Source organism: Eulemur rufifrons, chromosome 30, assembly GCF_041146395.1.
Source record: "Eulemur rufifrons isolate Redbay chromosome 30, OSU_ERuf_1, whole genome shotgun sequence".
NCBI lineage: Eukaryota > Metazoa > Chordata > Mammalia > Primates > Lemuridae > Eulemur > Eulemur rufifrons.
In genome coordinates this window covers 71,295,061-71,316,804 of record NC_091012.1, presented here as the reverse complement: position 1 = coordinate 71,316,804, position 21,744 = coordinate 71,295,061, and the positions used below count along the sequence as shown (strand labels likewise).

Genomic DNA, 21,744 nt, shown 5'->3' with positions numbered 1-21,744 from the left:
GTGAAGGCAAACAAACTCACACTGGAGGACATCTACCTTAGTGAACTAGGAAAATAAGATCATTGACTGAAGGATTTATGGATCCTTCACCCCTAGGATCTGGAATGAGTTTTAAATTTAAAGAGATTAGAGAAAATTTGGACCAGCTTCTGTGGGACATTTTCCAGTGACTCAAACAGAGATGAATAAAAGCATTACCAAGTAGTATTTCAGGTTTGACCCAAACACTGTTATTATCCAGTGTGCTTACCCACTCTTTCTTCAGACTTAGATCAGCATGGCATTTTATCATTTCCAAAGGTCAAATCTACTATGCAGATGAATATGTATTAACAGTGAACATACTTTTGTATTGTTCCACAAATGCTAAAGACAATTCGGGACAGTAAGATACATCACTTTTAGAAATAGAAATAACATTGTTGGAATAATGTATAGACTTCTAAAATGACTTTGAAGTCATTGAGGTGACTTTGACAATAAAAGGCAAATAAAATGTTCTATAGCTGGACCTAGGCAGTATTCACTGTAAATATGCAGGCTGATTTGTGCCTTCTTGGAGCCCTGTCTGAGGAAAGGGCTGGAGCAGGATGCAGCAAATGAATATTCACCATTTAGGCAGTCTGTTTGGCTTAGCACACCATATTTTAACCTCTCATTTTACCTCTTATAACATGTTATACAAGAGTTTTGGTTAACCATCTGAAGGAGAATGCTATTACAGCACATATCATTCTACTGTCAGACTTTCTGGAGCACCGCTTTTGGGATGCTAGGCAACTTAAGATTACGATAGAAATATTCCAGTTGGTATTAATGTACATTCATTTGAGCATTCTAAAAGTGCAGTTTCTTTTCAGGATTAAATGTAGTTAAGGAGTTGAAACTGTTTGAGGGCATATTTTTAGACTTCCTTTTCTAAGTCATTAAACTTAAAAGTATGGGATGAAACATTTTAAAAATTATTCTGAAATTGAATTTTCAATGACAAAATAATAAAAATGCCCATTATATGTGAAGAGAGACTTCTCGGTCTAGCATTTTTTTTTTTTTTTGTATTTGTTTTTTCAGAAGTGAAAATGGGTTTGCTCACCTTGGGTAGGGAGCATATTTCTTCTTTACTACCACTACTACCACCAGCAATACCCCACCTCACAGGGGTACTTAATTGTCATGAAAATAATCAAGAGCTCTGATTTTTCTGAATGATCTGGGAATTTAGCTAAGCAGAAATTGCTCTACTTATTTAATACATAACGTTGTTTAAAGCTTTCTCACAACTATAGTATTAACCATACATTTATGGTGGTGATCATTGCAGTTCGATGAAGAATTCACAGCTCGACAGGAAGCTCAAGCTGAGCTTCAAAAAAGAGAAGAAAAAATCAAAGAACTTGAAACAGAAATCCAGCAACTTCGAACCCAGGTAATGAAAGAAGATATAGACTTTGTGTCATGTCACAGTGAGTTCAGTGGTAGAAAATTATCTTGTTAGATAGAAGGAAAAATGTGACCAGAAGCAGACTTTTTGGCAGTTTTACATTTTAGTTGAAATAACTCTACAGATTGATTTTCCAGGACAATAAATCATTTTAATGTTTGGGGAAAAAAAATAAGGCATTAGTTGCTCAAACTGCCCTGAATATTTTTTAACAGAATATATTACACAGGCAAAACTGTTTTTGAGATGAAATTTTTATGATGATTTGAAAAATTGGGTGCATAGTATTTTCTTTCAAAAAGAATGTGGAAATGCTCATTAATTGTAATTATCCCAACAGCTTCTTGAAATCTCTTTAAATCTCAAATAAAATCATTTCAAAATCTGTAAACTTTGCATTTCCACCTACATTCCCTATGATCACATACTCCCATATACACTTAAGTTCTTAATTAGGATGTCTAAACTTCAGAACTGATTAAGTACTCTCCTCAACATACTTTATGTCTTAAATGAATATTAAGAAATTGAAGGCCGGGCGCGGTGGCTCTCACCTGTATTCCCAGCACTCTGGGAGGCCGAGGTGGGCAGATCCTTTGAGTTCAGGAGTTCGAGACCAGCCTGAGCAAGAATGAGATCCTGTCTCTACTAAAAAAATATATATATATGTATATGTATATATACATATATATATATATATATAAGGAAATTAGCTGGACAACTAAAAATATATAGAGAAAATTAGCCGAGCATGGTGGCACATGCCTGTAATACCAGCTACTCGGGAAGCTTAGGCAGAAGGATCGCTTGAGCTCAGGAATTTCAGGTTACTGTGAGCTAGGCTGACGCCACAGCACTCTAGCCCAGGCAACAAAGCAAGACTCTGTCTCAAAAAAAAAAAAAAAAAAAAATTGAAGATGACATCTTAACATAGTGGGTGCTCAGTAGGTGTTTGTTGATTGACTGGGTCTGTTTTCATCAGTCTATTGAAAAACTACTTTAAAAATCACCAGTAAACTCCAAAGTACCCAATATGGTGGCTTTTTCCTACCTTAGCCTGCCTTGATCTTTTTCTTTCACTAAATCAATCTCTCTCTCTCTCTCTCTTTCTCTCTCTCTCACTCATCTAACTTCATTTTCTACATGTTTGAGAACTCAGTTTCTCTTTATATTTTCTTCCCCAAAATGATAATGTTCTACAATGTTCTGTTCTCTGCTCTTTTATTTTCACTGTATATCCTTGCTCTAATATCCCATTCGGTATCATACATTCAAATACCACCTTTCAGTAGGTGTCAATTCTCTTGGGTTTGTCTTCTGTGTCCAGCTAGCCCCATAGGAAGTTCCTGCTGCATGTTGAAATCAAACTCAGTGTTTGCGGTCTCCTTTCTTTCCTCAAATCAGCTTGGTGTCCATTCTTGTTTAAATTTTACTACCATTTTTTTAAGACAGTGAAGCTGGAGTTTTCTTTCCCTTTTCCCTGCCTCTCCTCCTGACAAATTAAGCTGGTCACTGTTTTATGTCTGTTCTTTCTCTGACTTCCCCTCCCCCACCTTGCATCAAAACCCAGAACCCCCCAGGTTCACTCTCATTTCATCTTCCCTGGACTATTACCATTGTTTTCAAAACTTTTCTCTTGCCTATCGTCTCTTCCTCCTCAGATTCATCCTTTATGTCAGTGGCAAATTAATCTTCCTAAAACACTGCCCTGATTATTGTCACTCCAGGCTTTAATATGTTCGATGGCTGCCTGTTGCAGTCAGGATTAAATAAAATCTCCTTACCAGGAATTTTAAGGCCTTCTGGCATGGGCTCCCTTATCTCCCCTTTGCAGCCTAGGCTATGATTGCTCCCCTAACTACAGCCTCTGTTGCAGCTAAGTCACCTTTCCTCCCTTCGCATTCGGAACTTACTGTCTCCGCACTTTTCCTTTTGCCAGCAGTTCCCAGACATTAGTTACACAGATGCTAATAGGTTTTTCATAAGGAAAGCATTCTGTAGTCCAATAAATTGGGTACACATGAAATTCTCCTCTTGGAGATTCATAATACTCATTAGCATATTAAAGGGTCCAAGATGTTTTTACATTGAAGAAACTTGTCTACCTCTTTTTCATACGGCTTTCCCAGATTCATTTGTCGACAGCACCCTTTATCTCAGAATACCTATTAACATCTCCTGGAAATAGTGTTTTAATCCAGCTTAGTTGAGAAATGTTGGCATATGTTATTCTCTGTCAGAAATGCCCTCCCTTGCTCATCTGTGCATGTAAAACATATCCTCTAAGGAAAAGAAGCTCAGTAAGACATCCTTTGGAAAGCTTCACCAAAAACTCCATTGGGGAATTTCTCTGAACTTTCAAACCACTTTTTTAGACCATTCATATGATATTTGTTTGTATGCCTGCTCTGTTTCTTCCACTCAGACATAGACAGCTTGAGGACAGTGTATTTCTTATTTTTATTCAAGGGCCTACTCCACATAGCACAGGGCCGTGCTACTTAGTGAGTAGCTGCTTATTTATTGCTAAATTAACTATAAAAGTACAGTCACATAGCACTCTCTAGTGCACCCAAAATGGTGTCAAATATTCAATTATTCATTTGCCATATTTAATGCACAATACTATGTTGTAGCCTAATTTAATTGTTTGATTCCTCATTGTTCATGGGAGGGAAGAACAGGCTGATATGATTTGATTTTTAAAGACTGGTGGTATTTAAACATTTGAGATTCTTTATTAAATTTGTAAAATATATATTTATCTTGAGTAAAATCTTAAATAATATCATTTTGTGATTGTACAAGTTTCATAACATAAATATGATCTAATACAGGCAAAAAATTGATGCTTACAAATGTACATTAATTTTATTGTCTGTTAATAAAAATGAGACACATTTTTCTTTTCAAAGCATGCAGAAAATCCATTCATACACAGAACTTGTTGGATAAATTACTAATTTCCTGTACTTTTAATTTTCCCCACAATTTGTGTGATCTCAATCAAGACTGTAAAAGTCAGACTGTTTTCTATGGTTTTGCTGCATTAGAAATAAAAGAATTTTGCTTATTTTAATCCTGTCTTATAATTCTTTCTAACCTCAGAGAGGATTACATTCCAGGAGAAAATTGTCATTTATTAAATATAGAAGCACTTTAGTTGTATAGTGGATATACAAACATAAACATTCACTTATGTGAATAAAATATTTAGTGTACAGTGAATATTATGGGAAACATTTCTATAATTATGTCTACCTATGAGCATTAATTTTTAATATTTTTGTAAATAGGTCAGTCCTTTAAAAAAATTCATTGTTCCAAAAATATGCTTCAACTTTTTTAGTTAAGATACTTCTAAGTTTAGTTAGCACAAATAGTCCAAGTCGAAAATTTGTATTAATAAATGTAAGAGGACTGTCTCACAAAATAAATACACCATATCAAGAGATGTTGTCCTTAGTTTTAAACCTTTCATTCAGTTAATCTAATGTCATATCTTGATTGCAAGGTATGTCTGCTCATTGGTAGTGGTTTCTTAGGAATATTTATAATGAACAGCTCCAATTTTATATTCATTTATTTAGGAAAGTAAACCATGTGATCAGTAATGGTTTAAAGAAATAGGTACAGATTAATCATCAAAAAAGAAGACAATATGGACTGCACTGTTCTCCTTCATCTCTTATCCATTGTCTTTAGAAAACAAGCTTGAAGTTACTTTCTGACAGTAGAAATGTGATACTCTCCTCATAATCTGATCTGTTTGAATTAATTCGCATGACAAATGACACCTTTTCATGAAGATATAGCTTATTATAGTGGAAAGAGGACTACCTTGGGTGTGATAAGAACCACATTGAAATCCTAATCACATTTCACACTGTGACCTTTGAGTAGTCATTTAACTTTTTTTCAGTTACAGTTTCCTCATCTATAAACAATGTGATAAGGTCAGATTAAAATGGCCTATCTACATTGCAGGGTTATAATAAAGATCAAAAGAAATAATAAATGTAAAAATGTTGATAAGCATATATTACTATGCAAATGAACGCTATTTAGTATTAATTACTGGTATTAGAAGATAGTGAAGTTACTGGTGCTATGAAACACACTCTTTGTGTAAAGCTAATTGGCCCCCAAGGGAATTGAGTCCATAACCTTGTGTTATGATTATCCCATATTCAAAACCAAGTAGTCTAATAGATGCAAGCCATATATAGTACTTCTTTGCATATATTTATAGTGAAAGGTAATTTTTCATTATTTTGGAAGAATATTTCACAAAATTTTGGAGGATGCCAATTTTCCTAGCATTAGTGTATTAGCAGAATTAGTCATCGTTTAGAGTTTATAATGCTTATCAAAAATCTACACAACTCTTTTTCACATATTAATACCATTAAACCCATAGATGTTGCTAAATATCTTAAGTATTTAGCAACTTCTAAATAAACTGTATATAATCTTAAAAATTAAATAAGGTATATATAATTGTAAACCACAAATGTCTACCAGTATGTATTCTTTGTGCTATATTTTAGAATCATTTAACTTGGGTTATTTATATTTCAGGGACATGGACTCTCAGCTTCATCAGGAAATGTAGGCCATCCTCCATCACCTCCATTGCCAGTAGCTGGGCTACCTCTACCACCACCTCCACCACCACCACCACCTTTACCTGGAGGAATTCCTCTTCCTCCCCCTCCTCCTTTACCCGGAATGAGTGGGATACGACTACCAACACCTTTGTCTGGGGGACCCCCTCCACCACCGCCCCTTGGAGGAATTCCTCCTCCCCCAGGAGCATCATTTGATCTACCTTATGGAATGAAGCAGAAAAAATTATACAAACCTGAAGTTTCCATGAAGAGAATCAATTGGTCAAAGGTAATACTTTAACTAGAGTTTTTTGACTTTATCTAGCCATGGTTGATCATTTATGTGTAAATAACTACATTGCTATGCGTAAGTTTTGTATGATGTTTGAGATTATGACTACTGACTCTTTTGCTTTCCTAAGAGCTTTGCTAAGAGCTTATCATCTCATGTCCATCTTTCAGTTCAATATCTAGATAACTGGAAACTCCCCAGATAATTTGAAATTATGAAGAAGGCAAAAGGAAAATCAAAGTGGTGTAGAGAATAATATTTGCAATATATCAACAGATGAAAAACAATTTGATTCTTTTATCATTGTTAAGTACTATACCTTTCTTTTTTCCAATTTTTTTATTGATATACATTTGTACATATTTATGGGGTACATGTGATATTTTGATACATGCATAGAATGTGTAATGATCAAGTCAGGGTATTTAAAATATCTATCACTTCGAATATTTATCATTTCTTTGTGTTGGGAACATTTCAAATCTTCTCTTCTAGATATTTTGAAATATTAAATACATTGTTGTTAACTGTAGTGACCCTACTGTGCTATTGAACGTGAGAACTTACTTATTCCTTTTATCTAACCGTATATTTGTACCGATTTACCTATGTCTCTTCATCCTCCAAGCTCCACACCCTTCTCAGCCTCTGTTAACTATCATTCTGCACTCTAACTCCATCAAATCTTTTTTAGCTCCCACAAATGAGTTAGAACATACAATGTTTGTCTTTCTGTGCCTGGCTTATTTCACTTAACATTATAACCTCCAATTCCATTCATGTTGCTGCAAATGACAGGACTTCATTCTTTTTTTGTGGCCCAAAAATATATATTTCATTGTGCATATACACTACATTTTCTTTATTCATTCATCTGTTGATGGATACTAAGGTTGATTCTGTATTTTTGCCATTGTGAATAGTGCTGTAATAAATACGGGTATGCAGGCATCCTTTTAATATACTTATTTCCTTTCCTTTGGATAAATAACCTAGTAATGGGATTGCTGTATCATATGGTAGTTCTAGTTTTAGTTTTTTTGAGAAATCTCCATCATGGCTGTACTAATTTACATTCCCACCAACAGTGTATAAGAGTTTCCTTTTCTCCATTTCCTTGCCAGCATCTGTTATTTTTTGTCTTTTTGATAATAGCTATTCTAACTCGGATAAGATGATATCTCATTGTGGTTTTGACATGCATTTCCCTTATGAGTAGTGATGCTGAGCATTTTTTCATATACATGTTGGCCATTCTTCTGAGAAATGTCTGTTCAGATCTTTTCCGACTTTTTAATGAGATTATTTGGTTTTTATTGCTGTTGAGTTGTTTGGGTTCCTTGTATTTTCTGGATATTAGTCCTTTGTTGGATCAAGAGTTTGCAAATATTTTCTCCTATTCAACAGATTGTCTCTTCACTCTGTTGATTGTTTCCTTTGCTGTGCAGAATCTTTTTAGTTTAACATAGTCCCACTTGTCTATTTTTGTTTTTGTCGCCTATGCTTTTGAGGTCCTAGCCTTAAAATTTTTGCCTAGACCAATGTCTTGGAGTATTTCCCTATGTTTTCTTCTAGTAGTTATATAGTTTGGGGTCTTATGTTTAAGTTTTTAATACATTTGAGTTGAGATTTTATATATGGTGAGAGATACAGATCTAGTTTCATTTTTTTTTTTGTATGTGAATATCCAGTTTTCCCAGCAGCATTTATTGAAAAGGATACCCTTTCCCCAATGTAGGTTCTTGCACCTTTGGCAAAAATCAGTTGGCTGTAATACATGGATTTATTACTGGGTTCTCTATTTTGTTCCATTGGTCTATGTGCCTGTTTTCATAGTGATAGCATGCTGTTTTGGTTACTATAGCCTTGTAATACATTTTGAAATTGGCCAGTGTGATGCTTCCAGTTTTGTTGTTTTTGCTCAGGATTGCATTGGCTGTTTGGGCTCTTTTTTGGTTCCATATGAAATTTAGAATTCTTTTTTTTATTTCTGTAAAGAATGTCATTGGTATTTTAATCGGGGTTGCATTGAACTGGTAGATTGCTTTGGATAGTATAGTCATTTAAACAATATAAATTCTTTTTATTCTATTAGCATAGAATTCTTTTTTATTTGTTTGTGTCCTCTTAAATTTTATCAGCATTTTGTAGTTTTCCTAGTAGAGATCTTTCACTTTGCTTAAATTGATTCCTAGGTATTTTATATATATTTTTTGTAACTGTTGTAAATGACTTTGCCTTCATGATTTTTTTATATTTATAGGTACATAATAGTTGCATATATTTGCAGTGTACATGTGTATAGTGTACAGTGTACATTGATACAGACATACAATGTGAATTAATCAAATCAAAATAAATGGGGGATCCATCACCTCAGCCATTTATCATTTCTTTGTTAGGAACATTCTAATTTCACTCTCTTAGTTATTATAAAGTATACTCTAATTTATTGTCAATTATAGTTGCTTTGTTGTGCTACCAAATATTGTTAATTCCAACTAACTATATTTTTGTACCTATTAACCATCCCCACTTTATCCCCCCCTCCTACTACCCTTCCCAGCCTCTGATAACCATTATTCTACTTTCTTTCTCCGTGAGATCAATTGTTTTTAATATTTAGCTCCCACATATGAGTGATAACATGCGAGATTTGTCTTTTTGTGCTTGGCTTCTTTCACTTAACATAATGTTCTGAAGTTCCATCCATGTTGTTGCAAGTGGGAGGATTTCATTCTTTCTTTAAGGCTATATAATATTCAATTGTGTATATGTACCACAATTTCTTTATCCACTGATCCATTGATGGATACTTAGGTTGATTCCAAATCTTGGCTATTGTGAATAGTGCTACAATAAACATGGGAGAACAGATATCTCTTTGATATATTGAATTCCCCTACTTTGGATATATACTCAGCATTGGGATTGCTGGAACATACAGTAGTTCTATTTTTAGTTTTTTGAGGAAAAATCCATAGTGTTTTCCAAAGTGGTTGCAATAATTTACATTCCTACAAATATAGTACAAGGGTTCCCCTTTCTCCACATCCTCACCAGCATTCGTTATTGCCTGTGTTTTTGATAAAAAAAAAAAAAAGCCATTTTAACTGGGGTGAGATGATATCTCATTGTAGTTTTGATTTGCATTTCTCTGATGACTAATGATGTTGAACATTTTTTTATATACCTGTTGGAAACTTGTATGACTGCTTTGGAGAAATGTCGATTCACATCCTTTTCCCATTTTTTAATCAGATTACTTGATTTTTTTCCTATTGAGTTGTTGGAGCTCCTTATATTTTCTAGTTATTAATCTCTTATCAGATGGGTAGTTTGCAAGTATTTTCTCTCATGTCGCAAGACAACAAAAGGGTTGTCTCTTCCCTTTGTGGATTGTTTCCTTTGCTGTGCAGAAGCTTTTTAGCTTGATGTGATCCCATTTGTCCAATTTTGCTTTGATTGCCTGTGTTTTGGGGGTATTACTGAAGATGTTCTCGCTCTTTTAGCATTTTTTGTAGGATAGGTGTGGTACTGATGAAATCCCTCAGCTTTTGTTTGTCTGGGAAAGTCTTTATTTCTCCTTCACATTTGAAGGATATTTTTGCAGGATATAATATTCTAGGGTTAAGGTTCTTTTCCTTCAGGCTTTTGAATATGTCATGCCACTCTCTCCTGGCCTATAAGATTTCCACTGAGAAGTCTGCTGCCAGACATTTTGGAGCTCCTTTATATGTTATTTTTTTTTTCTTTTTTCTTACTTCCCTTAGGACCTTTTCTTTATTGGTGACTTCTGGGAGCTTGATTATTAAATCCCTGAGGTAGTCTTGTTTAGATTAAATCTACTTCTTGTTCTATGATCTTTTTGTACCTAAATATTGATATCTTTCTCTAGGTTTAGAAATTCTCTATTATTTCTTTGAATCAACTTTATACCCCATCCTCTCTCTCTATCTCTTCTTTAAGGCTAATATCTCTTACATTTGCCCTTTTGAGGCTATTTTCTAGATCCTATAAATGTGCTTTATTCTTTTTCATTTTTTTCCCCTTTTTCTCTTCTGACTGTATTTTCAAATAGCTTGTCTTCAAGCTCACTAATTCTTTCTTCTGCTTGGTTAGTTTTGCTGCTAAGAGACTCTGATGCATTTCTTAGTTTGTCATTTGAGTTTATTCAGCTCCAGAATTTCTACTTGATTTTTTTTTATTATGTCAATCTCTTTGTTACAGTTCTCTGATAGGCTTCTGAATTCATTTTCTGTGTTGTCTTGAAGTTCACTGGGCTTCTTCAGGACAGCTATTTTGTATTTTTTGTCTGAGAGGTCACATATCTCCATCACTCCAGAATTGGTCACTGGTACCTTATTTAGTTTGTTTCATGAGGTCATGTTTTTCCTGGATGTTCTTGATGCTTGTGGATGTTTGTCGATTTGTGGGAATTGAAGGGTTAGGTATGTATTTTCTTGCAGTCTGGGCTCGTTTGAACCTGTCCTCCTCAAGAAGGCTTTCCAGATACTCAAAGGGAATTGAGTGTTGTGATCTAAGTCTTTGGTCACTATAGCCATATCAACACTAGGAGTGCCCCAAGCCCAATAATGCTGTGACTCTTGTAGGCTTCTGGTGGTGCTTCCCTGGTGGACTTTGTTTAGATACAGGATAATTCCCTGGATTACCAGGCAAAGTCTCTCACTCTCTTCCCTCACTCTCTGTGCTGGGCTGGTGCAGTTGAGGGAGGAGGAATATGGGCACTCCCTCATGGCCACTGCAGCCGGGACTAGGCCTTGTCACACCAGAACTCAGTCTTGCCCAAAGCTCGTGGCTACTTCTGATGTTTATTCACAGCCCAAGTGCTTCTTTAGTCACCAGGTGGTGGATCTTGCCAGGACTGTGTCCTTGCCTTCAGGGTAGCATCTTTACTTTTGGCCCAGGGAGAGTCTAGAAATGCCATCCAGGAACTATGGCCTGGAATCAGAGGCTTCAGGAGTCTACTTGGTACTTTAAAGTTGCTGAGCTGATACCCAAATTTCAAAACAAAGTCCTTTGAATTTGTTTCTTTCTTTTCCCCATATGGAAAAAGACTGTCCCTGAGCTGAACTGCCAGGAGTTTGGGGAGGTGTGACATAGGCACTGGCTTAGCCGCCACCACTGGTGTCTCACAGGGTCACGTGCACCCCAGGCCTACCGGCTCCTTGCAAGCACTGTCACAGGAATTGACCAAGGACTACAACCTTTATGGCCAGACTTCCTTACGAATTTATTTATTTTAGGGTACAGGCTGCTTTTTGTCACCTGGCTGGTTTCAGGGCTGAGGATTTCCCTCTGGCTGGACTGATCTAAATGCTAAGCTCTGTAGGTGCGGGCAGTATTCTGCCCTGTGCTGTGTTCCCCTGTGACAGGGTGGATCTGAGATCCAGTCCAAATTCCCACAGTCACTTCACTCTTCCTCCCCTGGGACACACAGTTTTTGGGACACACAGTTTTTTTCCTCTACTCTGTGTGCTGGTGTGGCACTGCTGGGGGATAGAGAATGGGGAGGAGTGGTGTAGGTAATGTAAGAGTCTTTTCTGCCTTCTTTAGTGCCTCTTTCCTTGATATAATGTTGAAGCTAGGTACCGTGATTGCTCATCTTCTGAAGGTGCTTCCTTGCATGAATAGTTGTTGAATTTGGTGTCTATGCGGGGGGCGGAGGGTGGGGGCTGATTGCTAGAGGTTTCTTTCTTTTTTTGTTTTTAAGTACTTTCTTTTGTTTTATTATTATAACAGCAAGACATCTTGGAAGTAGCTTTCATTGCTGGAGGTTTCTATTCAGCCGTCTTGTTCCCCATGATTTCTTTCTCTGCTTGTTTGTTTTTTGTGCATAGAAACACATCTGATCTTTGTATGTTCATTTTGTATCCTGGAACTTTATGGAATCAGTTCTAAGAGGTTTTTTGGTACCATATTTAGTTTTTTTTTAAATATTAATATAAGATCATGTTTTCTGCCAAGAGGGACAATTTGAGTTGCTGTTTTCCAGTTTGGATGCCTTTATTACTTTCTTTGCTTGATTGCGCTAGGTAGTTCTTCCAGTACTGTGTTGAATAGAAGTGGTGAAAATGAACATTCTTGTCTTGTTCCAGTTCTTAGAAGAAAGCTTTTCAGCTTTTCCCCATTTTGTATGGCTAGGACTGTAGGAGTCCTCAGTGGAAATGTGGATGGCAGGGGATCTCTCACCCTTTCTCCACGCTGGGGAGACTCTCTGGGCCCCTAACTGATCCTGGCCAGACTGGGCACCTTGTTTCCTTCTTTTTTCATGCATCAGGTGTTTCCTGTCACTTCTCTGGTGAATTTCAGTGTTGTCCCCTAGATGCTCTGTTTGATGTGTGATTATCTACTTACTGTTTTGATCCTACTTTGTGGAGGGGGTGAGTGCCAGGTGCCTTTAGTCAGCCATCTGGAAGCCTCCCCCCACTTTCTTAAATATAATCATTTTTTATTATTGAAAGTTGTTATTTCTATTCTTAGAGAATGATTTTTTATGTGTGTACTAAACTTTCAAATAATGTGGAATAGGTGACAATATTAAGTAGTGACATAACCTTATTGTATTTTGATATTATCCGTCAAAATGTTTTCTTCTGAATGTTAATTTGCTTTATTATTATTATGAAATAATATATTTCTTTAAAAAGTTATTATATAGATTGACACAGTCCTCGTTCACTGGGAACTAATCTTCTGACAAAAATACACTTACCCAGACAACCATCTGGGGAAATGACTCATCCAAGAGCATAATTACAGTAATATCTTACAGTGGATATGTAGTAAGTTGGTTTGACAAGAATGATGGTTAAATCAGTTTTAATAATTAAGCATATACCTATGTTTTGCTTGGAAGAGTAAATGACATATAAATGCCTTTAGAATATAGTTATTTTTAATTAGGGGCAACCCACCAAAATACAGGATCCAGAAGCTGTTGGCCCAGTTATCTGCGTGTATAAATGTAATTATGTGTTTGCTAATGTAGCAATTTAGCATACAGCATAATAGTACTTTCATATCAGAAAGCATCATGATGTACTGGAAAATGCACACTTCTAATGTTGGATTTCAATATAGTAGTTAAGAGCACAACTTTCTGGAGCTAGACTGTGCGGGTTTAAATCCTAGCTCTGTCATTTACCGGTTAGGTAGCCACATAAGCTTTCTAGGGTTGTTTCCTTATCTTTATCATGGAGATAATAATAAGTCCTGCATGAAAGGGTTATTGTGAGGCTTAGATGAGTAAATATATGTAAATCACTTAAAACAGTACCTGACACATAGTAGGAGGTTTGTGTCAGTTATTATTATGGTTTTTGACTTTAACCGAATCAGTGAACTTGGGTAATTCGCTTTTCTAAGTCTCAGTTTCCCTGTTTTCGAAAATCCAGGAGCAAGAAGAATATATGAGAGTTGGCAGAGGAATTTACTAAATTATTTTTAAAACTCCTTCCAGTTGAAGAATTTTTAAAATGTAATTTGCTATGTAGCCTATTGCTATCATGTAACTTTTCTGCACACCAATAGAATTCTGAGTGTTTCCCAATTAATATTTACTTTATAAGTATTATTTAGATAGATCCTAAAATTGACTTAGCGGATAGATGAATAAAGGAACTGTCATTCAACCTTGCTGAAAGTGAATTCTAGGAAAATTTAAATATGAAGTAATAATTTAGAACTTATCTTTGTTATTTTTGCTTCAGATTGAGCCCAAAGAGTTATCTGAGAACTGTTTCTGGTTAAAAGTTAAAGAAGACAAGTTTGAGAATCCGGATCTCTTTGCAAAGTTGGCATTGAATTTTGCTACCCAGATAAAAGGTACATTTTAATTTTAAAATATAAATTCTTGATTCTGATATATTAGAATTCATATATGTACTTTTTCCACACCAGAGAGGGTACATAATAAGTATAATTTACTGATTTGATAATAGAGTCCCTTGTTTTTGATTGCATCCCTAACCTCTTGTGAATGACACATATAGTTTTGGTACTATAACTTCTCAATCTCGTAACTAATCATTGTGGTCTATGAATTTGTGGTATTTTATTTCAATGTGACTGTTTCACTAATTATTGCAGAAGTGATAGTTCAATTAAGCATAGAATTTTTTCTGTTTGAATGAGTCTTTACAACTAAGATATGGAAATATTCTATGCTCTCATGCAATTTGAATTAGCACCTTTACCATTCATTCGTCTGATTTATCACAACATACCCTAGAATGTGAGAATGTGAATTTTGGAAGATTCAGAGAAAGAAAGAGAGAGAAGTGAAAGTTCTCTCTTTTCGGCTGTTCTATCAAATGTTGCCTATCGGAGTTGCTTGTGCTGTATATGTTGTTCCTTGTGGGTTGAAGTGAACACATACACTGAAATCCAGGATGATTAGAGTATTCTGAAGAATTTTGACATTTTTCAAAAATTCCTACCAATTAGGTCTATTTTCTTTGTTCTTATTTGGTATAGTAGACATCGCATTTAAAGGGTTCTTCAATGACTTGAGAGATTACCATTAATCATAATTACTTTTTAAAGTTGAAAAATTGCTTAAATCTAAGTATTCATGCTTATTGGAAAGTATTCCTGTAGTTAAAAAAATATGGTTTAAAAGAAAGAAATCTCCCTTCAGTCTCGTACTTACAGCTTTTTCCACAGAGAAAACCATTATTACTAATTTCTTGCATTGCCTCCTAGAAATAGTCTGCCTCTAGATACATATGTGTATTTATCATTTTTTTTATTCCTTCCTGTTTTCACCAACCATATTTTGGAGGTTATTCCATAGGCGCTTGTGTTTATCTACTGTGTTCTTTTTACATACTGCATAGAATTCTGTGGTATTGGCTTATCTTAATTAATTTAAGTAGTCCCATACTAATGGATATTTAGATTAGTTCCATTCTTTTCCTATTTCAAGAAATTCTGTGGTGAGCATGTTTCTACATATGCTTTTGTGCACATATGTGAGTCTATCTGTAGTATAAGTTCTAGAAATATACATTTAACATTTTGAAAGATATTACAAAATTACTTTTCAAGGAGTTTGTGCCAATTTACAGTGTCACCAAGAATATATATGAGTGTCTGTTTTCCCACAACCTTTGCCTGTCTAAGGGCTGAAAATGGTAAATCATTGGTTTTATAATTTTTACTTTTTAAATTAGAAGTGAAGTTGAGCAGCTTTTCTTCTATTCATAGGCAATTGTCATTTCTTTTTCTGTGAACTTCCCCCTCCGATTGTCTGCACATTTTCAGTTGAGTAGTTGCTCTGTTTCTTATTGGTTTATTTGGATTGAATGCTACAAGAATCATAGATTTCATAAAATTTTAGAGTTATTCTGGACCTTACAAGTGATTAAGCACAGACTCTTTATTTTACAAATGAACAAACTAGAGACAGGGAGACAAGTGTAAAACCCATCATAGACTTTGTAAAGGTAGTGTAGTATAGTAGGAAGAGCCAGAGGAAATATAGTCACACATACTTGCATTCCAGCTGTGATACTTGTAACCTTGGAGATTGAATTTTCTCGTCCATAAAATGAGTAGACTAATGTTTACCTAGTAGTGTTGTGAGAATTAAATTTGGTTATATATTTAAAGCATCCAGCACAGTGCTTTGTAGCTAGCAGGCACTTAAATATTATTTCCCTTTTCTCTTTCATTTTACCTGATGCTGTTTGTGTGTTTTGCTTTTTTGTCTTAGTTATTGACGCTTTAATACAACTGTTAATTCAGCAAGAGAATTTTATGCTCTTCATTGCAGCACTTGGTAGAGCTAATCAGTTACAATCAAAGCAATTCTTACTGCAGCTGCTAAAACCTAATCAAACTAAAGCAAAACCAAACAAAATTCATATAAAGGCTCTCATGTATGCATTGCTGAGAATGCTGCATTTCCATTCCTCTTAACTTTGATTCTCTGAATTTTGTATGTGACACTACTTCAACTTTCCTAATTTTGAATATTTAAGGACAAATCAGAATGGGGCACCTTTTAGTACTGTTATTTTTACTAAGATTTATTTCTGAAAGGACATTTCAGGAATCAATTAAGCATCATAGCATATTCCAGACATTCATAATATAGCCAATACAAATTTTAATGATACTAAACTGCCATTTTTTATAGCACTCAATAACTATTGATTGATCTTACTGTAATAGTTGAAGTTCCTTGTCACTCGCAGTGCCTTGATTCATAATGTGGTCAATAGGTGGCAGAATGAGTAAGAAATCAACAGGAGGCTCTGGTTTCACTGAACTTAAACTGCACTGCCCTGGCTTTCCTAGCTCTAGGGCACCCCTTTCTTCCCCATTCTGCTGCTCATTGCAACTCACTCAGCTACATTCTGGAAGGAGCAACACTCCTGTTGTTTCTGAGACCTATTTCCAACATTCTTACACCCAGTGGTCCAAAACCTCTGAGAACTTCTCCCTACTGCAAGGGCATTGGAGAGCTCATGTCTTTGTTGTGACTAAATGTACTATGAAGTATTACTAGTCTGTATTTCCAAGAAAATGGATTGCCAAATGGAAAGAAGCTTTAAAATAGAGTAGTTCTGATATCTATTATATTTAAATGTGTAAATATTTAATATGTGAAAGTACTCTAAAATTATACTTTCAATTTATATTACTTATTCTTAAGAATTTTAGAGAAAATGATTTTTTTTTTGTTATTGGGAGACAGTATCTAGCTCTGTTGCCCATGGTAGAGTGCAGTGGTGCCATCCTAGCTCACTGCAGTCTCAAACTCTTGGGCTCTAGCAATCCTGCTGTCTTAGCCTCTCGAACATCTGGAACTACAGGTGTGCACCACTATGCCCTGTGAATTTTTAAAATTTTTTATAGAGATGGGGTCTCGCTATTTTGCTTAGGCTAGTCTTAAACTCCTGGGCTCAAGCGATCATCCTACCTTGGCCTCCCAAAGTGCTAGTATTACAGGTGTGAGCCACGGTACCTGGCTGAGAAAATTATTTTTAATCTTGTATTAAAAAAACGTCATTTCTGTTTTAGGAGAGAACGGTTATCTCATTTCATTTAGTTTAAGTTTGTGGAGTACCTCCTATGTGCAAGGTAGTATGCTAAATAGGAAGGAAAGAAATCAGTAAGGTCTTGTCCATGAAACAGGGAATTTATAATCTAGTGAGGGAGGTAGGAAGATGCACATTCCATTTAGTCAAGTTGTAGTAAATGTTAGAATAGATACTTTGAAAAAGCCATGGGGGCAAAAAAGAAAATAGTTAATTATGAATAGTGTATGTAAGGTAAATGGAGACCCCAGAGGTGGTATAATTTGAGATAGGCCTTGAATTTAAGTAGAATTTCAGTAGGAAAAGGAGGAAAGATTGGATTCTAGGCAGATCGCTGTTAGCAAAGTGTTAAGAGAAAAACTGTACGCAAATATAAGAGAGTCTATTTGAGCAAAGAATGACTCATGAATCAGGTGACACTGAGAACCGGAAGAGGTTCAGAGAACTCCGCCGAGCAGTGTGAACAGCAAACTTTTATAGTTTGAATGTGGAAGCAACGTACCAAAATCATCTGATTGGCTACAGCTAGGTGTTTGCCCTATTTGGGCATAGTGTGATGAGGCATTTGCTTCATGTCTAATCGGTTGGCTGCAGCTCAGCTGTTTGTGATTAACTGACACTTAGCTGTTACATAAAACATATAGTTGGTCTTCTGTTTCTACTGGTTTAGCATCCACAGATTTAACCAACTGTGGCTTGAAAATATTTGAAAAAAAAAAGCCAATAAAAATAACAATACAATAATAAAAATAATACAAATCAAAGTATAGTATGATAAATATTCACATTCTGTTATGCATTGTAAGTAATCTAGAGATGATTTAAAGTATTTGAGAGGATATGCATAGGTTATATACAAATATTATGCCATTTTATATCAGGGATTGAATATCTGCAGATTTTAGTCTCTTCGAGGGGTCCTAGAACCAGTCCCCTACTGATGGCAAGGGACAACTGTATTCCCAAGTTAGGTTTGAGTTTGTGAAGGACAAACTTAAAGTTCAAAGAGAGTCTCAGGCCCATGGTCTCCTGTTGATTTAATGTAACTGTAGGGAGGAGTAAAGTGCATACTGGGTTGAAAGCACAGGCAGCCAGCCAGCCTGTTGGGTCAAGACTGTGGAGGGAAGAGGTGCTGGGGTGAAGGTGGTAAGCACAACTTTACATGAAGAATTTGGGTTTTATTTTTTAAGCATTAGGAGTACAATAATTTGATGATTAATCCTTGATTGGGCTCTTGGTCGACAGATAGGTGATGGGAATTTATGGGACCACTGATTATGGATAAATATTAGTAGGCTAGGCAAGATATGATGATATCCAGACTAGTATGAGTTCTTAATCTTCATCTCTAAGATATCTTCTAGTTCCCAAATCCTGTGTCATGTTGCATATGACATTTAGGTTCTCCTTAAGTCATAACCGTGCCATATAACAAAATATATTTCCAAATCCTCTCTGAATTAATGAAAGGTAGCTGGAGAAGATCCTGTTAATAGTTTTGAATACGTGTCATATATGTAACTGTTGGAATTTGTGTATGTATTCTAGTTTTAGTTTATTATTCAATTTGATGATATTTGGGGATATATAACCATCAGGGCTATAATGATAATGTCATTCTCCTTAAAAAATCTATAGTAATTATAGACAATAGTGATATCATATAAGAATTAAAGTAATGATGGTTAATATTAACTAAATTCGAAATAATAATAAAATATGTAGCTTATAACTGCTAATTCTAATTAGAATTTCTAGGGTTCTCTAGAGGCTTCAGGAAGAACAAAGATAGTGTGTGTGGAAGTTGTAAGCAATTTCTTTGGTTTTACTGTTGCTTGGAGGAAATATAAGAAATAAACATAAGGTTAATAAAATTTAGCTTCAATAATATATTTCTGTAGCACAATTTAGCTTTTAATAATAATAGAAAATTGAGGTGTTATAAATATTTCAAATGTATATAAATGCCATTTTGCAATGCTTGAAATATTGGACATAGCTTCAAAATTATAGTGAAATTGAGTTTGATGATATATGCATATATACATATATATGTATATATTTATATATGTATATAAATGCACTTTTCCTTGAGGATCATATTTTAAATTACATTTCTTAGTCTTAGAATTAGTTGGCTGGTTCTGAAGATACCCACCCTTGCCTGGTTGCTCAATATAGTCTTCTGTATTTAATGAAGTAATGAAAAGACAGAACAGTGGTAAAATCTAATTCATCTCTGTCTTCATAATATAGAAATTCTTAGCATTGACTTCAAAATAATGAGATGTCAGTCTCAGAGTGCACACCCTTTATAAGATAGTGCTCTCTCTCGAGAGAGAGCGTGTGTCCTAACAAATAATTTGTCATCTTAATGACACAACATGCATGCTTTGTAGTGTAAGCTTTACTACATAAGGGAACAAACCAACAAGGCTTAATTTTTTCACTCAGCAAACTAAAAACCATCCTTACCTGTCTTAGTCCATTTGGGCTGCTATAACAAAATATTATAATCTGGGTAGCTCATAAACAACAGAAATTTATTTCTCACAGTTCTGGAGGCTAGGAATCCAAGATTAAGACATCAATACATTTGGTGTCTGATAAGGGCCTGCTTTCTGGCTTATAGAGGATGGCTTTTTGCGTCTTTACATGGTGGAAAGGGTGAGCTTAGCTCTCTGGGGGCTCTGCTAAAAGGACATCAAACCCAATCATGAAGGCTCTGCCATCATGACATAATCACCTCCCAAAAGCCCCACCTCCTGATACCATCACCTTAGGAGTTAGGTTTCTTTTTTTTTTTTTTTTTTGAGACAGAGTCTCACTCTGTTGCCCAGGCTAGAGTGAGTGCCGTGGCGTCAGCCTAGCTCACAGCAACCTCAAACTCCTGAGCTCAAGGGATCCTCCTGTCTCAGCCTCCCGAGTAGCTGGGACTACAGGCATGCGCCACCATGCCCGGCTAATTTTTTCTATATATATTTTTAGCTGTCCATATAATTTCTTTCTATTTTTAGTAGAGGTGGGGTCTCGCTCTTGCTCAGGCTGGTCTCGAACTCCTCAGCTCAAACGATCCGCTCACCTTGGCCTCCCAGAGTGCTAGGATTACAGGCGTAAGCCACCGCGCCCGGCCAGGAGTTAGGTTTCAACATATGAATTTTAGGGGGACATAAACATTTAGTCTATTGTAATACCTATGCATAATTTCATCGTTTTTATTATATCTAAAGTTCTTTGGATTTCTAATTGTCTTTGTCTATCACTTTACCATAGCGTTTTTTCATTATTAACATTTTATGTGTTTCAACTTGTGATGACACTTACATTCATTTCCAATTGACATTTTCTAGCATCAATCACCTCCTTTATGTGAAAGAAGGAACAAGGAATTACTGAGCCAGAGATACATGCCATTGTTGAGTTATAAGTTACCATTATAGAGAGAAGTTGACATAGAGTTATCTTCTGCCTTCTAAGCAAGTCAACTTCAAAATGGCTTTGTCTTTACATATTGGCTATGGCATGGTGATTGTACTACTTCTATTAACATTATCTCTAGAGCATCTTCTAACAGCAATAATAAAAATGATGATATAATAATAATAGCATATTTATTAAGCATTTATAATGCTATGTCCCAATAGCTGTGGTAAGTACTTTAATTCCCTACCTCATTTAGTCCTCACACCAACTTACATTAGTTGTTTTATAGATGAGAAAACTGGGATGTGGGAGATTAAACGATATATCTTGGTTATGTAGCTATTAAGTAGCAAAACTGCAGATGACTTTTTTTTTTTTTTGAGATAGAGTCTCACTCTCTTGCCCAGGCTGGAGTGCCATGGTGTCAGTCTAACTCACAGCAACCTCAAACTCCTAGGCTCAAGCGATCCTCCTGCCTCGGCCTCCCGAATAGCTGGGACTATAGGCATGCACCACCATGCCCGGCTAATTTTTTTCTATATAGATTTTTAGCTGTCCAAATCATTTCTTTCTTTTTTTTTTAGTAGAGACGGGGTCTCGCTCTTGCTCAGGCTGGTCTCGAACTCCTGACCTCGAGTGATCCTCCTGCCTCGGCCTCCCAGAGTGATAGGATTACAGGCGTGAGCCACTGCGCCTGGCCCTGCAAATGACTTTTAATGGTTTTTCTGCCCTTGGTAATTTGTGCATTTTGTTGCATAGTTAACTGATCCCTTTTTCATATGGTTAATAATGTAGTTCCAAATATATTGTATTATCTTGTGAAATGTGTAATCCTATTACCCTGGCACTGAAGACAGTTCTTCAGAGCTCCACCTAAAGCTAAGAAGCTATATCTTATCCACTGAAGAG

At 35.7% G+C, this 21,744-nt stretch overlaps 1 protein-coding gene across 1 annotated transcript in view; it reads left to right on the top strand.

The window, feature by feature from the left end:
- Positions 1–21,744, top strand: part of DIAPH2 (diaphanous related formin 2) — an 803,657-nt gene that overhangs the window by 237,312 nt on the left and 544,601 nt on the right. The window contains exons 15-17 of the mRNA XM_069462797.1: positions 1,322–1,426; positions 6,023–6,340; positions 14,077–14,191. Coding sequence (XP_069318898.1) covers positions 1,322–1,426; positions 6,023–6,340; positions 14,077–14,191 — 538 coding nt within the window. The remainder of the gene's footprint in view (positions 1–1,321; positions 1,427–6,022; positions 6,341–14,076; positions 14,192–21,744) is intronic.